General features: G+C 53.0%; 1 protein-coding gene across 1 annotated transcript; it reads right to left on the bottom strand.

The window, feature by feature from the left end:
• Positions 1-4,134: 4,134 nt before the first annotated feature.
• On the bottom strand, positions 4,135-13,731 carry LOC119096877 (heparan-sulfate 6-O-sulfotransferase 3-B). Its single transcript, XM_037219861.1, has 5 exons — positions 13,640-13,731; positions 11,195-11,707; positions 8,956-9,108; positions 7,742-7,865; positions 4,135-6,586 (listed from the first exon to the last, which is right to left on the bottom strand). The coding sequence occupies exons 2-5, from the start codon at positions 11,605-11,607 to the stop codon at positions 6,059-6,061; spliced, it is 1,218 nt and encodes a 405-aa protein (XP_037075756.1). The 5' UTR covers positions 11,608-11,707; positions 13,640-13,731; the 3' UTR covers positions 4,135-6,058.
• Positions 13,732-16,099: the final 2,368 nt, after the last annotated feature.

Here is a 16,099-nt window from a genome sequence, read left to right as displayed (position 1 = left end):
CCGGGATAAGGCGGGATGGGCAATGGAGCGTGCACTATGCTTCGCAGCTCACCGTCGCTGAGGTCTCGTAGGAGTGGGGGTTGCGCGACTGGTTCGCACCAGGAGATCAGCTCCGTGTAGCTCACGGCCTCGAAGTTGATCGTTGGGATGGGGAAGATCCTGGGCCCCTCGGCTTGCTGATCACGCGCGGCGCTGATCATTTGAACCGCCTGTTCGCGGACCACACGGGCGTCGTCCGCCACCATAGCCAGCAGCAGCTGTTCCGGATGGGCCCAGTACCCGTTGTGCTGGATGACTGGATGCACCGTGGTCCGTGTGCGCTGCGGCAGCTCGCGGAGCAGCGCGGTGCCTCGGAACAGGCTGCGTGAGCCCACGTCACAGCTGCTGTTCTGTTGAATGGAGACACACACCGGCACACAGTGGCCGACCACGCCCTGGACGAGGTGCTTCAGAGGCCTGCTGGGAGTCTCGGCGGAGATGTAAGCTCGGAGCAGGCGAGCGGCCAGTGTAAGCCTTCTGAAAACAAAAGAACAAGAACGGTTAAAACAATTCGTCTCGAACTGAGCACTAGGTCACACGAAAATTATTTCAATTTTAGCGCAACGGCAACACTTATCAGCAACTGTACTCGTAAGCATGAACCATTGAGTGAATGATACGACATACTATGGCACAACGCAAGGTAATGAGTGAGTGCTTAGCGTTGGGTACATGAAATGCCGAATGATGCGTCAGAAAGTTTCAACATTCATTGCTATGAATTCGAAGACAAGACAGTACTGACAGCGTTGGTTTTATTTGGCGACAGTACTAATAACGTAGTCTGGTTTACGTAAAGATACATTGCCGAAATATCAATATATCTATTTCTCCATTTTCCTCGATATTCTGCGTGGAATAAGGCTATCATTACTGTCCTATCAATACGCATATGTCTCGCAAATGCAGTTAAAAACGTCCATAATTAGAAGACACCGTGATTTCACATTTACCTAGCATGGTTCAGTGGCCCGCTTTGCCGCCGAGCTGTAGCGGTGGCGGACGGAACCGTTTTGTACGCCTGAGGCCAACAGGTACAGCAGCTGTTGGTCGGTGCTCAGATGCTGGACCAGGTCGGCCGGCAGGTTTGGTACATGCCCTGGCATAGGCTTGAATGCCACAACGTCCCTTTTCCAGACCTCTCCGGCGCAGATCTTGCCGATGAGTCCAGAAAAAGATTTCGGTCCCGCAGTCGTGCCGTCCAGGCTCAGCAGCAGGCAACGTAAATTCAGCTCATTGCCGTACAGCTGGCACATGAACCGGTGCACGGGTGACTCAGTGACCAGCTCAAACAGCCGGCACACTCCACCCGTCGCCCCTGTGTTGGCGGCCGTGCCGTCGGAGCCGAGGACCTTGACGCGACCGTCGAACTGCTGGCTCACGGTGTGTAGCTCGCTAAGTAAGTGCAGGCGTGAAGTGAGTCACGTAGCGGCTGCCTGGCTCAGCGATGACAACCACGTGTTCTTCGACGACATTCGTGTGGCTATGTGTCATACAGGTCCTGTCTTTGCGGCCATCGAAGTAGAGGCTAGTCAAACCTGACTCGTAGATTTATTCCGCACTTTGACGCGCCGTCCCTTTTCTCGATCTGTCTCTTGCGCGCCAGATCTTCTTAGGATCTACGACATCTGAAGCAGCCAGTCCTCCTCTGCTGTCCTGTCGGAAGGCGTTGATGATGGCAGCAGCCACCCGGTTCGAGACACTGTAGCGGTCAATCGCAAGAGCGGTGTTGGTGAGATCGTTAAAGTTACGATCTGCAGTGACAGCAGCCTCATCCGGAACAAAGAAACCGGCGTCGTCGCCACTTTATACCATGCGCGAAGCCGTGCCAGATTCGGCACTCTCGGCTGAATCGCCAGCGCTGAGACCACTCGGTCCCCGAGCAGGCTCGAATTCAGCACTAGCAGCCAGCGCTGGCTCAGCAGGCAGCATGGGCTCAGCAGCCAGCGGGGGAGGCGACTCAGGTTTAGCAGCAGACACCGCCCCACTGGTGGTTGAGCTAGGATGCTCCTGGAGTTGTCTGGCCATGCTCCGGATCTTGCAAGCCTCCCTAGCCGCAGTCGTAGCCCGGTCATAAGTCCTCAGGGGAAGCCTCCGGAGCATGCGTTAGTCTTTTAAGAAAGCAACCTCTTCTTCCGGCACTCTGTGGGCAGCTGGGCATTTGCAGCTGCGCTGGGACTCGCTCTTACATTTTGCGGTGTCGAGAAGCTCACCGAACTTCGCGGTAGCGACGCTGTCCTGACCTCTTAATCCCTCTTGATAACTTTTGTGACGTATTTTATACCATGAACGGGGATCCCTTCGTTCGTCCACAGCTCACTGATTTCCGCCCCCACGGTCTTGAACATGGTATTAGTGGGATTCTTGTTTGATTCGCTTAGCCATCTGATGTAAGCTGAGACCTCCCCCTCAGCCGGCAGTCGTTGGTGGGACGTATCAGCCGGGTGACCTATCACAAAATGTTTTGTACGTGACCGCGTAGCCCTCGGCATGCTTATCCAAGTAGTTACCCGAAAGGAATGTTTGCATACCAGCAAACCAAACTTATACCCTCCCATAGCCCATACCACAATCACATAAACTGTAAATCGATATCACCATGATGCGTAGGCAATTGCAACCTTCAACTTTCTGCTGTCTGCTGGAACATTTTGATAACTGCACATTTTGGTATATCACTAATTAATAACGTTTTTTGTAAAAAGCGAACTTATTATCTGTCAAGAAATTTTCATTGATATCCTTCTTGGTATATGCTGCATACTTAACTGACGGCCACTTGAAATCAAATCACAAACATGTCCATCAGGTGTCGGTAGTATGGGAAAAGGAAAGAGGCTCGTCCATAGATGACGCCACTATTTATAATAGATGACGCCAGTATCGAAGACGATTTTCTTGGCCCAGAGAGGAAAAGCTCCTCGCGACTGACAAAGACCGATATTAGGACGGTGTAACAGGTCTGCAATGCATTATTCATCCTTGTGCTAAAGGAAAACTTTGGCTCAGTTCATTCCACGAGATAACCCCCCCCCCCCCTCCCAATGACACGCCCTAATGCATATTTTGGCGATTTCACAGGAATCCAATTCCAATTCGTGAGAGCTCCGGCATATCTTAGCACTTGGCCCCCAGTCCTGCAGAAAAGTTTGGCTAAGTGCCTACCTAGTAATGAGATCATTGCCGGTTTGCTACGGCAGGCAACCAGGGAGGTGGTAAAGACAGCAATAAACTAAGTACTGATGAGGGGTGAGCAGTTTCTTTTTACACGGGGTTGCCCCAGACCTCGCGAGGTTTGACTAGAGATTGGTGAAATCCGAGAACACCTTTTTTGTTGGGGGAATGTTACCTATTTTATCTTTTTAACCCTCTTCCAAACTTATTTGCGAAACCGCACCCCTGAATAAGTGGTGGAAGAGGCTTTGATGTGAACGTTACCTTACGTCAATGTCCGCGAATGGTTCCTGCGTTTTCTTGTCGTCACAAGCCATTGTTCATGGGGATCATCGGTGCAGGAGGCGTCTGGGTGCCTACGTGGTACTTCAGCTTTGTCGCTCGCCGCCACGATGGTTGCGCAGCATCCCCTCCCTTCCCTTTGCGGAGCTTGAAATAAACGTTCTATAAAGACGTAATTTTTGTTCTGGCAATCAAATCAAAGTCTGTCTCATCATACCGCGGAAACGACAAATTTCGCACGTCAACAAGTGGCCCCATCGTAGATCGGAAGTGTCGACGCTACGAACCGGCACATGCCATCCGTGGGTGTCGGTACAGACCTACATCAAATATAGCTAGGCACTCGCATTCGGAAAAGCCCCACGGTCGGACCTTGGGAACATTCTCACACAACCACCACTATCGCGCAGGGGACAGTTCTGCTCCAATAGATGTCAGCATGCAACTGACCCATCCGCTCTTGTATTCCGTCACTTTAGGGCCTTGGGTATGCTAGGCGCATTGACGTGGCGCCACAAGACGTTTTCGTGTCGAGCAGACATGAACTTCGCCAGCCGGCTACTTGATCGTCTACACGACGCCTGACGCTTCCGACTTCCATAACCATTAAGCATACAAAGCGAGTCGAACTATTCCCTCTATTCAATGACTTTGGTTAAAAAACGTCGACATTATCGACCCTGGTCGGCCCATTCTCATCGGAGAATGGGACACAGCCTCTGCAGCAAGTTGGAATCAGTACCCGGTGCCGATGCAGCGCACATCTCACATTATGTGCACCCCCGTCAGCCACACACAAACGCACACACAATATCCGCCCTGATCAGCGGACGCCGCTGCACCAGCCGGTCCGACTTCAGCGTCCGTCGGCGCTGCACCGGCCGGCACAATACACAGCGACACAGCGTCGCTCACGATACCCCGTCGGAGCCCTCCTCTCCACGTCAGCACCAGGACCACCACTACCGAGCGAACCGCCCTCAGAACCGCGAAACGTGATCCAGCGCTGCACGGTGCTGCGTTGGCGCTCGGGCGGGCCTGGGTTCCGCCGGGCCTGACCCGCCAACGCACGCAGCACCGCGACGGGGCGGCGCTCGGTCGACCCGCGACCGGGGGTGCTCGGCCGCGCTGCGGCCGGTGCGGGCTCCAGCGCCGCCCCGAAGTCACTGGCGCGCTGTCGGGCGGACGGACCGCGCCCGACCTCCTTCCTCGCACTCAGCAGAGTATTATGGACACAATGAAAGGCAAATACGGATATGTGACACCACGCGGCGGACCGTCGGCACCGCCTCAGGCAGAGGAGGCGGTCTCCGGCCGCCCGCGGCCCGCCAGCCCGGACAGGGGCGGCAACAGAACAGCCAACACGGCAGCAGCGCCGAAACAAGGTGGCACATGAGCAGGTCCCAACTCACACCAGAACATAACATGATCCACGTCGTGAGCGGGAACGTACACAACATCATAAAGGCGAGCCGGATAAACGCTGCTTCAGTCAATCAGCGGTCTTGTAGCCAGTCATCGGCACGCGCGTCATTCGCCCAGCAGTTGATAAATGCCGTCACGATCGCCGCGAACTATCTTACAGCGCGCGGAACTGTTGGGGGGGGGGGGGGGCGTGCCGGCCACCCGTGGTGACCAGCAGCGTCACGGGTGCACGGTTGACTGTCTTGGGTGGCACGGGAATACCACGCCAGTCACCAGCGCTCGGCAGGCGTGGCAGGACGTCGGAGTGGGGTGTGCACACTTTGGCTGGGGCGAGCTAGGGCGTGACAGGCGGTGGTCGCCCACGCCGTCGGTCACAGCTCATGCCCGACACGCGCCGATCACCCACTTAACACGAGAGATAGCGCAAGAATCAAAAGTAGAAAAGCCCCACGTGACTCCGCGGTTATACGGCAGGGGTCAAACCTCATCAACACAAGCCAAAAAATTACACAGGGGCACAATCGAACTCCCCTTTAACATATACGGCCCATTTCCTCACGATACGGAGCCAGAAAGCTGCAAAACGCCGCCAATGGCACAAAAAGACACAAAGCTACCGGTGATCAAAAAAGACGTGTTGCGGCAAAGAGGGAACGTCACTTCCCCACAGCAGTCGTCTCACAGTCCACCTACACACGCTCTGATCAAACGTTCCCGTCGTCCACATATCGACGGCATGACGTTGTAAACGCGTTGGACGCCACGTGCAGACGGCAGCAATGATCAAAATTAATGATAAACCCCACCAAAAACGACTATTTGTCACCTGGAACTGCAATAGTCTGATGTGGTAGAAGTCAGAGACCACTAATCAGACAATGAGGCGAGCTTCCCAGCCGTAAGCTGGCCAATGCACGGCACCGCTAGTGTCCAACGCCCACCAATCACAGGCGTCACTAGTCTCGAGACGACCAATCACGGCAGCAGCCAGCTCTATGTTTCCCCGATCTTCGGCCACGCCAGCCTGGAAAAGACCAATCACGGCCGCCGGCCGCTTGAATCAGCAATCAGCCCAATCAACGTCATTGCCTGTCAAAGAGAACCAATCACGGCCGCGACCAACCTCGCGTGCGGCCAATCACCGCCGTCGGTCGACCTCGCGCGAGTAGTCGTCGCCCAGCTTGCCGAGGCTGCTGTAGTGCGCCTCGAAGCTGCTGTCGGTCGCTCGGAGTCGCTCGAACCGCTGGGCGAGCAGCGAGCGCGCGTACTCGTACAGCTCGAGGTCGAGTCGATTGCGGCGACGCACGGCGGCCAGCTGGTCCGGCCGCAGCGAGCGCAGCGCCGAGTCGGCGTGCGTCTTGTTGTAGGCGGCGAAGGCGGTGACGAAGCGCAGGTTGAACACCTCCTCGAACATGTACTGGCTGCGCTGCTGCTCCTCGGTGAGGCCGAAGAATGCCATCTGGCGGATGTTGGTCTTGGCGCTCGCCAGAAGGACGCGGTCACGCTCAGCCGACGACATGCCCGCCTGCGAGTAACAGTTGACCAGGTGCAGGTCAGCCAGCATGCGCGTCTGCCGGTTGTTGGCCATGTTGGAGTCGCAGGCGAGGAACTCGTCCAGCGTCACACCGTCCCAGCCGTCGCCCACGTAGCAGGACGGAATCTCGTTCTGCCGGCAGCCGGGAGCGGGAGGTCAGGCCCATCGACCGAGCAGGACGAGATCTCGCTCTGCGGCAGCCGGGAGCGGGAGGTCAGGCCCATCGACCTAGCAGGACGGGATCTCGCTCTGCGGCAGCCGGGAGCGGGAGGTCAGGCCCATCGACCTAGCAGGACGGGATCTCGCTCTGCGGCAGCCGGGAGTGGGAGGTCAGGCCCATCGACCTAGCAGGACGAGATCTCGCTCTGCGGCAGCCGGGAGCGGGAGGTCAGGCCCATCGACCTAGCAGGACGGGATCTCGCTCTGCGGCAGCCGGGAGCGGGAGGTCAGGCCCATCGACCTAGCAGGACGAGATCCCGCTCTGCGGCAGCCGGGAGCGGGAGGTCAGGCCCATGGCCCATCGACCGAGCAGGACGAGATCTCGGTCATACAGCGCCCACAGCGCCCACTAGCGCATATTTAGTGTATTTGATCTGCGGTTTCCCGAATTTGCTGGGTCAAAGTGAAGCAGCGTGTGTCGTCCCATCACGGTGTCTCCCGAAAAAACAAGAGCATATACACTGTTAACTGCTGTCGACACTGGCTGGCATAAGGTGTCCAAATTACATTTCGACTCCGTGAGCGCAATCCGTGACTAAATACCTATTCAAAATACATCTCGCTGAACGAATATAACGGGTATTATTATTGTGAGGGAGATCATTTTAGTTAAATTGAATACTTAGCATGTTTTGCATGGCACAAGCACAAAACAATTTCGAAAACGATCATTTTAAAACGTGGCCCCAATCTAAACATTTCCAAAATACATCAGCAGGCCGTTGCTCTCTGACACGGATCTCCTCCGGGCCAGTCGTGGCTCTCTGACACGGATCTCCTCCGGGCCGGCCGTGGCTCTCTGACACGGATCTCCCCCGGGCAGGCCGTGGCTCATTAACACGGATTTCCTCCGGGCAGGCCGTGGCTCACTGGCACGGATCTCCTCTGACACGGATCTCCTCCGGGCAGGCTGTGGCTCACTGACACGGATCTCCTCCGGGCAGGCCGTGGCTCACTGACACGGATCTCCTCTGACACGGCTCTCCCCCGGGCAGGCAGTGGCTCACTGACAGATCTCCTCTGACACGGATCTCCTCCGGGCCGACCGTGGCGCGAGCGGCGTCTCACCTCCGTGGCCTCCCGGCCGCCGCACCAGTGTCGGCTGGTGCTCCAGGTGGCGCCTCGCCGCACGTGCTTCCACTCAGAGAGGTACCGTTGCACCGGCTCACGCAATAGGGCGATGTAGAAGTAACTGTCGACACAGACACCGCAACGGGTGAGACCGCGAAGCGGGACGCGCCCGAAGATTTGGAAAATTAAATGTCCCGAAAACGATTTCTTTTGAATATTTGCTCCAAACCCTTCGAATCGATGGAACTCCAGGATCAGAGTTCACGCTAAGCAGGTCTTGTGTGAGCCCTGACCCATACATCTGATCGCGCTAGAAAACGAATTGAGAGCCGCCTTCAGGACTCATGCCCATAGAGGTCGGAAGAACAGCTGTGACCAATGAAAACCATTAAGCGACCATTGAACCACGCACGCTCCGGTTGCTGGCGGGTTTCCTACAGTTGTTGTGTGAGCACTAGCCGTGCGGTGTTACTGCAGTACAACCATACTTACTCCCGTAATGCTCGATTAACGCCGAGCCCCCTTGTAAGCCGCACACTGTGCTCCGTGGCCACATCACGCGTGAGGGGGGGGGGAGGGGGCGGAGTCCGTCACCGCATCACGCGGAGTCACGCACGAACTCGCCAAGACATTCCTCGGAGCCCGCTTATGTAAGCCAAGAGGAAAGCACAGGCGCCTACAGCCGCGCGAGAACCGATTGCTCTCACACGTGGGCGTGCCGTTTTATGGGATACGACCCTACCGCCAGATTACCGCACATCTAATGCCCAGCATAAAGGCATCAGTGGGCGTGTCCCACTTAAGACGTGAAATGACGGGATCGTTTGTCAACAATCCGGCTGCTTATCAGTGGTTGGCGGTGCGGAGCGAGATGAGCGAAAAAAAGCGGCGTCGCATCCAAGGACAGCGCGGCTTACATTATCGCCGTACAATTGCATCTGAGTCGAGAACGGAGGGCAAGCCCAAGGTCATTCTTTACGACACCGGCGGGAACAGCCATGTCATTCTGGCTCGTCACTGCCAGACAAGCCGGACAAACTGGAGGACGTCGGGGACCAGCGCACCTTATGACACCCATCAACCACAAGTGGCATTGATACACAAGATCAAGGAAGCTTAAAATGGCCTGCTATCGAGCCGGCGCAGCATCTCCTGCGAACGAGTCTGCCTCGGCTCTGCGCAGGCCCCGGCCCGCGCCCCGGTCCACTGACCGCCGCTTCTTCTCGTCGCGCTCCATGTGGTCCATCGCCTCGTCGACGCACGACGTCAGCTCGGTCCAGTCGGCGTGCAGGCCGCACTTCCAGCCGGTCGAGTAGCGACTGAACAGCCAGTGGCTGTTGCTGCCGGGCCGGAAGCACTGACATCTGCCGGCGGCAGTCATACGTTGTGATTGTCGCGGTCAACACCAGGCCGCTTGGGAACACAGCGGGTCATTCGCAACGGTCGTGCTGTTTGCTGTGAAATAAGCCTTCATATGTCATTACAGGCGGCTCGACTTTTGACAGATGGAAATAAATTAAACATAGGCATCTGAGCCAAAAGGGAGCCTAATGACACCGAGAGGCCAAATCATGGCAGCACTCCTGCATAGCCTTCTCGCTTCTCTGAAAACTAAGGCAAGGCACAAGGCGCGGCACAAGCGGGTGGGAAAAACTCGACAAAATAATGCGAACGAAAAGGCAGAGTCCAAGAATGGCATGTCCTGCACTTCGCATCGATCAGCCATCATACATTCCCGGGTACACATCCGCGAATACTCCATCCCAAGAGTCGGCCCCGGCGTTCACTATTTGCCACTCAATGACATGGCCTGAGTCCAAATGTGACTCGGGGCGTGCAGGGCGTGCAGGGTGACGGCGGCCACGCTAAGGTCAGGGCAGAACGGACCGCGCCGAGCATTGGGCCACATGGATTTTCGACGCCACATCCGCCACATCCGCCGCTCACCCGAAGTTTCACAAGGCGGATGGTGGGATCAAGGCTCACGCGACTAGCGCCGCTCAGCGTGGGCGCTCAACCAGAAAGCTATCCAACCAAAAGAAGATTCGGACTGCATCTAAAAAACCTCAGCATCGGCACGCAGGAGCGCCGCCAAGGGGGCGGGGCTGCCCTCCCGACTCCCGTCAGTCTGGATTGTTTCGACTTTCGCTACAGATGGATCCTACAGACGGCAACTTAAAAATCGGCGTGTTGCGTACTCACCGAGCTACATTGCCCCCAACAAGAGAATTCTGGCTACGCCTCTGCCGACATGAATACGGGAGGGATCAGCGCAGTTGCAGAACATTTTCCTACGACCGTGAGTGAAAATCCGTGGGTTCAAGCCTGGATAACAGGCTGATGTTTAACAGAAACCCGTCACAGCTTGTGTGAGAGATCACGATGTCATTCGATATGAGATTGGGAAGGTATCGTTAACCCGGCCCCCTTAACATGAACAGGCCTCTGCGGGATCCACCAACGGCACTTGTGCGCCTATAGTTTACTACATTTAAAAGCATTGCATTTGGAAAAGATCACATGCGCACCTCTATCATTCATGTGGCCAATCGACTTTTGTTTCTATCGCTGTGAGACAACCTGTTACGAGCACACCATGTCCATTCCACGACACCGTTCCTATTTCAGTGACTGGCCGTTTGCGGTGGTTTCGTTCCCGAGTGCGCCGATCCGAATGAACCGGGTACATCCTGCTCAACTTGTGAGGATCGTCCATTGTTTACAGATGGATAACTTGCCACTGTCTTGTGTGAACGGGCCGGAGACGTGCAGCTGGTATAGCATGCAGCCGATGTGTATGCACGGTCCAGGCCGAGCAAAGTCGGAGCCCGTCGGTCAGCGGGGCGCGTACATCACCTTGTCTTCTATAGTTTTACCCCTTTCGGAAAATGCTAGGCACTTCTCCTCATTATCTTTGCTTGGTTTATCGGAGCTAGAGCCTTCGTCCTCGTGACTTTCCACGGGCTACCCCATGCCAGTTCCCAGCGCCGCCGTGGGCCGTCTGACACTAATGGCCGGCTAATGTCTGACCTGCTTTCCGTCCACTCTATCCATTACCTGCTGCTCAAGGGGATGCGGTGAACGCCGCCGCGAACCTTTAGTATTGACCACCAGTGACTGAGATGATGATGTTGGTGCGTAGAGGCGATGCCACCACTGGAATGAAGACACACATCCTCGCCCGTTGTCGGTCCACTGACCGACCCACCCTCCCTGGCGGCATTCGACTACCAAGCTTTCGTCCACCACCCACCGACGTTCGACAGATCGGGGCAGGCCGCCTCCCCTCCCCCCCCCCCCCCGTTCTCAGCGTGCCACTGACCGCTCTTTTGCCGACCCTCCAGCCTTGCGTGCCGGTGACTGACTGACTGTACCGGACGACGATGGCCAGCTGACCGTTTCTGGCGGCGGTGGCGGACCGACCGTTCCCGGCGGCAGCGGCGGACTGACCGTTTTTGTCGGCGGTGGCAGACGCAGGGCCGCTTCAGCTGCAGGTCGTGCACCAGATGACGGCCGAACTCGGTGCCGCCCGTCTTCTGGATGTGCAGGAACACGATGACGTCACGGTCTTCTAGGTCGAAGCGGAAGTCATCGGTCAGCATCTCCTCGAAGCTGAGCGAGGCGGCGGCCGACGGCAGCGGCCGGCCCTGGCGGTCCGTCAGCATCAGCGGCGCCAGCGGCAGTGTCCGGTCAGCCGGCAGGCTGCCGCACGTCCCCGCCGGGCACACGTACGTGAAGTAGACGACGATGAACGTGGCCACGGCGGCGGCCAGCAGCGCCAGCAGCCGGAGGTAGCGGTGGCGCGGCGGCGGCATGGCGGGCAGCAGCGGCAGCGCGTCCGTCTGGATAGCTATCTCCCTCATGCTAGGCGAGCGCCGACCTGCCCTGACGGGGCCGCACGTCAGCTCGGCTCTCACCGGGAGCAGGGGCTCGCCGTAGTCAGCACCAGGTCATCGACCTCATCTGGAAATGTGTGAAAGTGTCACAGGGCAGATTTCATCATTTTTATCATGGAGGAGGCACTGACCTCATCTGGAAATGTGTGGAAGTGTCACAGGATAGATTTCATCATTTTTATCACAGAGGAGCCATTGACCTTATCCAGAAATGTGTGAAAGTGTCACAGGGTAGATTTCATCCTTTTTATCACAGAGGAGCCATTGACCTCATCTGAAAATGTGTGAGTGTCACAGGGTAGATTTCATCATTTTTATCATAGAGCAGCCATTGACCAGGTGTCCCAGGGTAAATTCCATCATTTTTTTTTTATCACACAGCAGCCATTGACCTCATTTGGAAATGTGTGAGTGTCCCAGGTTAGATTTCATCATTTTTAATCATAGAGCAGCCATTGACCTCATTTGGAAGTGTGTGTCACAGGGTAGATTTCACCATTTTTATTACAGAGCAGAGTTTATCATTTTTATCACTGGGTAGATTTTACCCAAGCCAAGGTTCATTTATTCAGCTGCTGCAATATGCACTGCAGGACCAATCATATGCACTGTACTATGAATGCAATATGGAAGGACTTGTTCAGTTTTCATAAAACACCATGCAGCATTTCATATGGATATTTCTTGTTAAAAATGATGTGCATCCTTTCAAAGGTGCATGCAAACATCAATACACATTGAACACCCTATTTTTGGAGATGTATATCCACAGTGAAATGTGCAATTACACCATAACCCATAAAAACATTTCTTGAACAGGTGGTAGTCCAGTGTTTCAGGCAAAGCTATCCAGTCACTTTTTATGCACCGTCAGACAGACCTATTATAAGTGAAGGAACCATCTATATTGCTGTGGTAGCGTATGTGAATGCCACACAGTGTTCTTCAGGACATCAAGTTCACATTACTCTGTCAATCTGCCTAACATTGTTTTTTAAATAATTTTGCTGTGCACCTCAGCTGAAGCTTAATTATATTTTCCCCTTTTTATCAAAACATTTTTGGAAAATCTGATAGATGCCCTGAGCAACTACTTCACAAAGCATAATGATCATTCACATTCTTTTCTTTCTCATTTTTAATGTCCTTTTAGGGGGCATGTATAAATAACAATCAATCAGAGATGTGACCATGTTAAGGAGGTCGTAAGACTATGTTTGTAGTGTAAATATATAATTTCTGAAAAGACAAGCTTTTAAATGGCTTTGACCTGCGACCTGAATTAATCTGAGCAGTTAGTGCACTTCACATTCCGTGCCACTGATATCAATTTGGATGTTCAGAAAAACCCCAGAGCATACCATATTCTCACTATAGCCCTTGACTGTTTACTGCTGCGAGAGGCAATTATATGTTGTATGCCATGCATGCATTTAGTGTCCCACATGTTGCTGTTATATCAGCCCACAAAATAACCACATCTGTACTTACCTTTAATATCAAATTTTGCATGCATACAATAACCGCTGTATCGTGCAGCAGCCATGACTTTACTGCGTGACAGAAAGTTGCTCTCTTTACACCCAGCTGCATAAAAACAAATCACAAATGCAATGTCATGTTTAAAATTCAATGCAAATTTTAACACAACTACAGGTGACATCATAATACCAATGCGCCTTCATAACCAGTTTGGCTGGCATGCAGCTCATTTTGCCATAGTGGCTGTGACATTCCTGCAGGAAACTGTAATGGCTTGCTTTGTGACATTGGCATCTGCTTTGTGAATCATGTTGGGCAGGCACCAATCCTTGCTAATAAAAATGGATTGGTCAGAGCAAACATGTCCAGACAATGAACTGATTTCATCTATGAAATAACTTAACCACCCCACACGCTCACTGAATGAAGTCTTCATATTACTTTGCATTCTTCTCCATGCAATGGCTTGCGTTTGACACCTCACCACGTTAACTCAATACTGAGTGCACCAACATACCTCACGCGCCTGTACTAAAGTTGGCATATCCTTCAAGCTACAGGCACGACTCTCCCCGCCCCTTAAATCGCAAGATTAAGGAGTTACCCAGAAGAAACGGGATGCAAAATGCGATGGACTTTGTGCTCATTAAAAACACTATCGCGCCACAACTGTAGTTGAGAAGATGACGTATTGCTACCAAATAGAGAAAGTGAAGTTTTTTCTTTTTAAATGAACCTTTCATCCCGTCTGACGGCGTACTTGTCCCGAAGTCTTACCCCTCTTAGCAAATGCGATTGGCTGCAATTTAGCGACGACGCCTACCTGGGACGGCATCTCTAGTTTTGGGTGATTCGGTGGCGTTGCGCTTTGAAGCGTTTTGCGTATGAATATAAAACAGACGCGAGTCGTTGTCAACGTTCCGGCGAAAGTCTGTAGTCCCGATATGGCCCCTTAAATATGTTGCAAATCCTCGCGCCGATGAAGTATGGAGCATGCCAGGTTAAGCTCATCTTGCATCGGGTGCCCACAGCATCAACGCCATACCTTAACCTTAAAGGTGTTGAACATCATGGTACTCATGGGGAGTCGATTTCTTAAAATGATTGGAGATGGCGGCAGGTTCGTGGAAGTCGCCATAAGGGGAGAGTCCGAAGAGCTTGTCACATTTTGTGCCTTATGTTCTGACAATCCATCACACCCACACACCCACACTCACACCCACACGCATACCCACCCATTCACACACACACACACACAACACACACACACACACACCACACAGACACACACACACACACACACACACACACACACACACACACACACACACACACACACACACACACACACACACACACACACACACACACACACACACACACACACCACACACACACACACACACACACACACACACACACACACACACACACACACACACACACACACACACACCACACACACACACACACACACACACACACACACACACACACACACACACACACACACACACACACACACACACACACACACACACACACACACACACACACACACACACACACACACACACACACACACACACACACACACACACACACACACACACACACACACACACACACACACACACACACACACACACACACACACACACACACACACACACACACACACACACACACAACCTACAAAAGAAGTGCTACATATGACTCACTTGATATCGAGGGAAGCCCTGCCCTTCTTAATGGGAGTGTTCCTCATTTGTATGAGGTTCTGAACTGAAATAGCTATCTTAAGGATCATTTGGTGCCGTTCACGGTCCTGCCCTTCTCAAAACTAAAACGGCGCTAGTTTCTGAGCTGCACGCCCGCGAAGATGTGCAGACTATTTCGAGGAGACTACTTTACGCTCACCCAGGCACCGGTGAGGTCATAATAAGGTTTTTTTTCTTCAAATTATGTCATTCAATTAGCCATACGGTGATCAAATATGACCTTTGGTTCGTTCATATCTGGCATTCACGAGCACGATTTCCGGATGAAAAGGCCGTCAGTTAGCTCTCAATTAATGTTGTGCAAGGTATGATGACGCTATCAAACAATGACGTATTGAGGAGTATATTTACTAAGCAGAGAGACTGTGTTGCCTAGAGCAGCCTTTTACAACTAGAAATATACCAATAGTAATAAGTGGGCTTACTACATCATCCATGGTGCGTGATTCAATATCATCAAATGTCAAACATTACCCTTAATGTACATGGCTCATTAGGGTCGATTATATGAATGTGATTAGTGCCTTAATGTGCCTTTGATTTATGCTAACTCGGAATCGCTTACATGTACGAGTGATGCCCGACGCGCAATGCGCGATTCCCGTTTGATTGAAATCGTTTTCATCCATGAGTGATGTATGATATGTGATGTCCGTTTAAATAAAATCGCTTGCATTTATGAATGGCGCGTCATGAGTGATGTCCGGTTTCTTGAACTCGTTTGCATCTATGCGCGTGTTCGCGCATTATTATTCCTAGTTGGATATACCCCGTGTTGTGGTTACGGCTGGAAATTGCCCCTTGCTTAGGCCCCTAAATATTGGTGACTTGTAAATCCTGGCTCGCTATTCTAAAGAAGAGATAACAAATCGGGTAGAATCGACGGACAATTTTGAATTTACGGCTGATACTCGTTTTGATAAAGGCATGTGGCCAAAATATCAACAAATTTGTCCCTCCTTGTCCCAGGTACGTTCCGAGGAATGAGGCCAACAGTGCTGTCTTACCTATATGCGTGATGTTCCTCGCAAGCACTCTTAATAACTTGAAAGCCTATTTTGATCCTTGTAAGAAATCACGTGGCATACTGTTCCCAAGTCTCAAATTTCCAGTCCGGTCGAGATTCGAATGATATAGAGACGATCCAGAGGCAAGCCACTAAAATGGTAAACGGGCTGATAATTCATAATGGCCTT

The sequence above is a fragment of the Pollicipes pollicipes genome, unplaced genomic scaffold, assembly GCF_011947565.3.
Source record: "Pollicipes pollicipes isolate AB1234 unplaced genomic scaffold, Ppol_2.1 Scaffold_4295;HRSCAF=5057_pilon_pilon_pilon, whole genome shotgun sequence".
NCBI lineage: Eukaryota > Metazoa > Arthropoda > Thecostraca > Pollicipedomorpha > Pollicipedidae > Pollicipes > Pollicipes pollicipes.
The sequence above is the reverse complement of the archived record's forward strand: the minus strand, read 5'-3'. Positions and strand labels throughout refer to the sequence as shown.

Coding starts and splice junctions, on each gene's coding strand:
- LOC119096877 (XM_037219861.1), bottom strand. CDS start 11,607: ATGAGGGAGATAGCTATCCAGACGGACGCGCTGCCGCTGCTGCCCGCC. Junction 9,109..11,194: donor TGCCACCGCCGACAAAAACG/GTCAGTCCGCCG, acceptor TGCCGCCGGCAG/ATGTCAGTGCTTCCGGCCCG. Junction 7,866..8,955: donor CGCGACGAGAAGAAGCGGCG/GTCAGTGGACCG, acceptor CTGTGTCGACAG/TTACTTCTACATCGCCCTAT.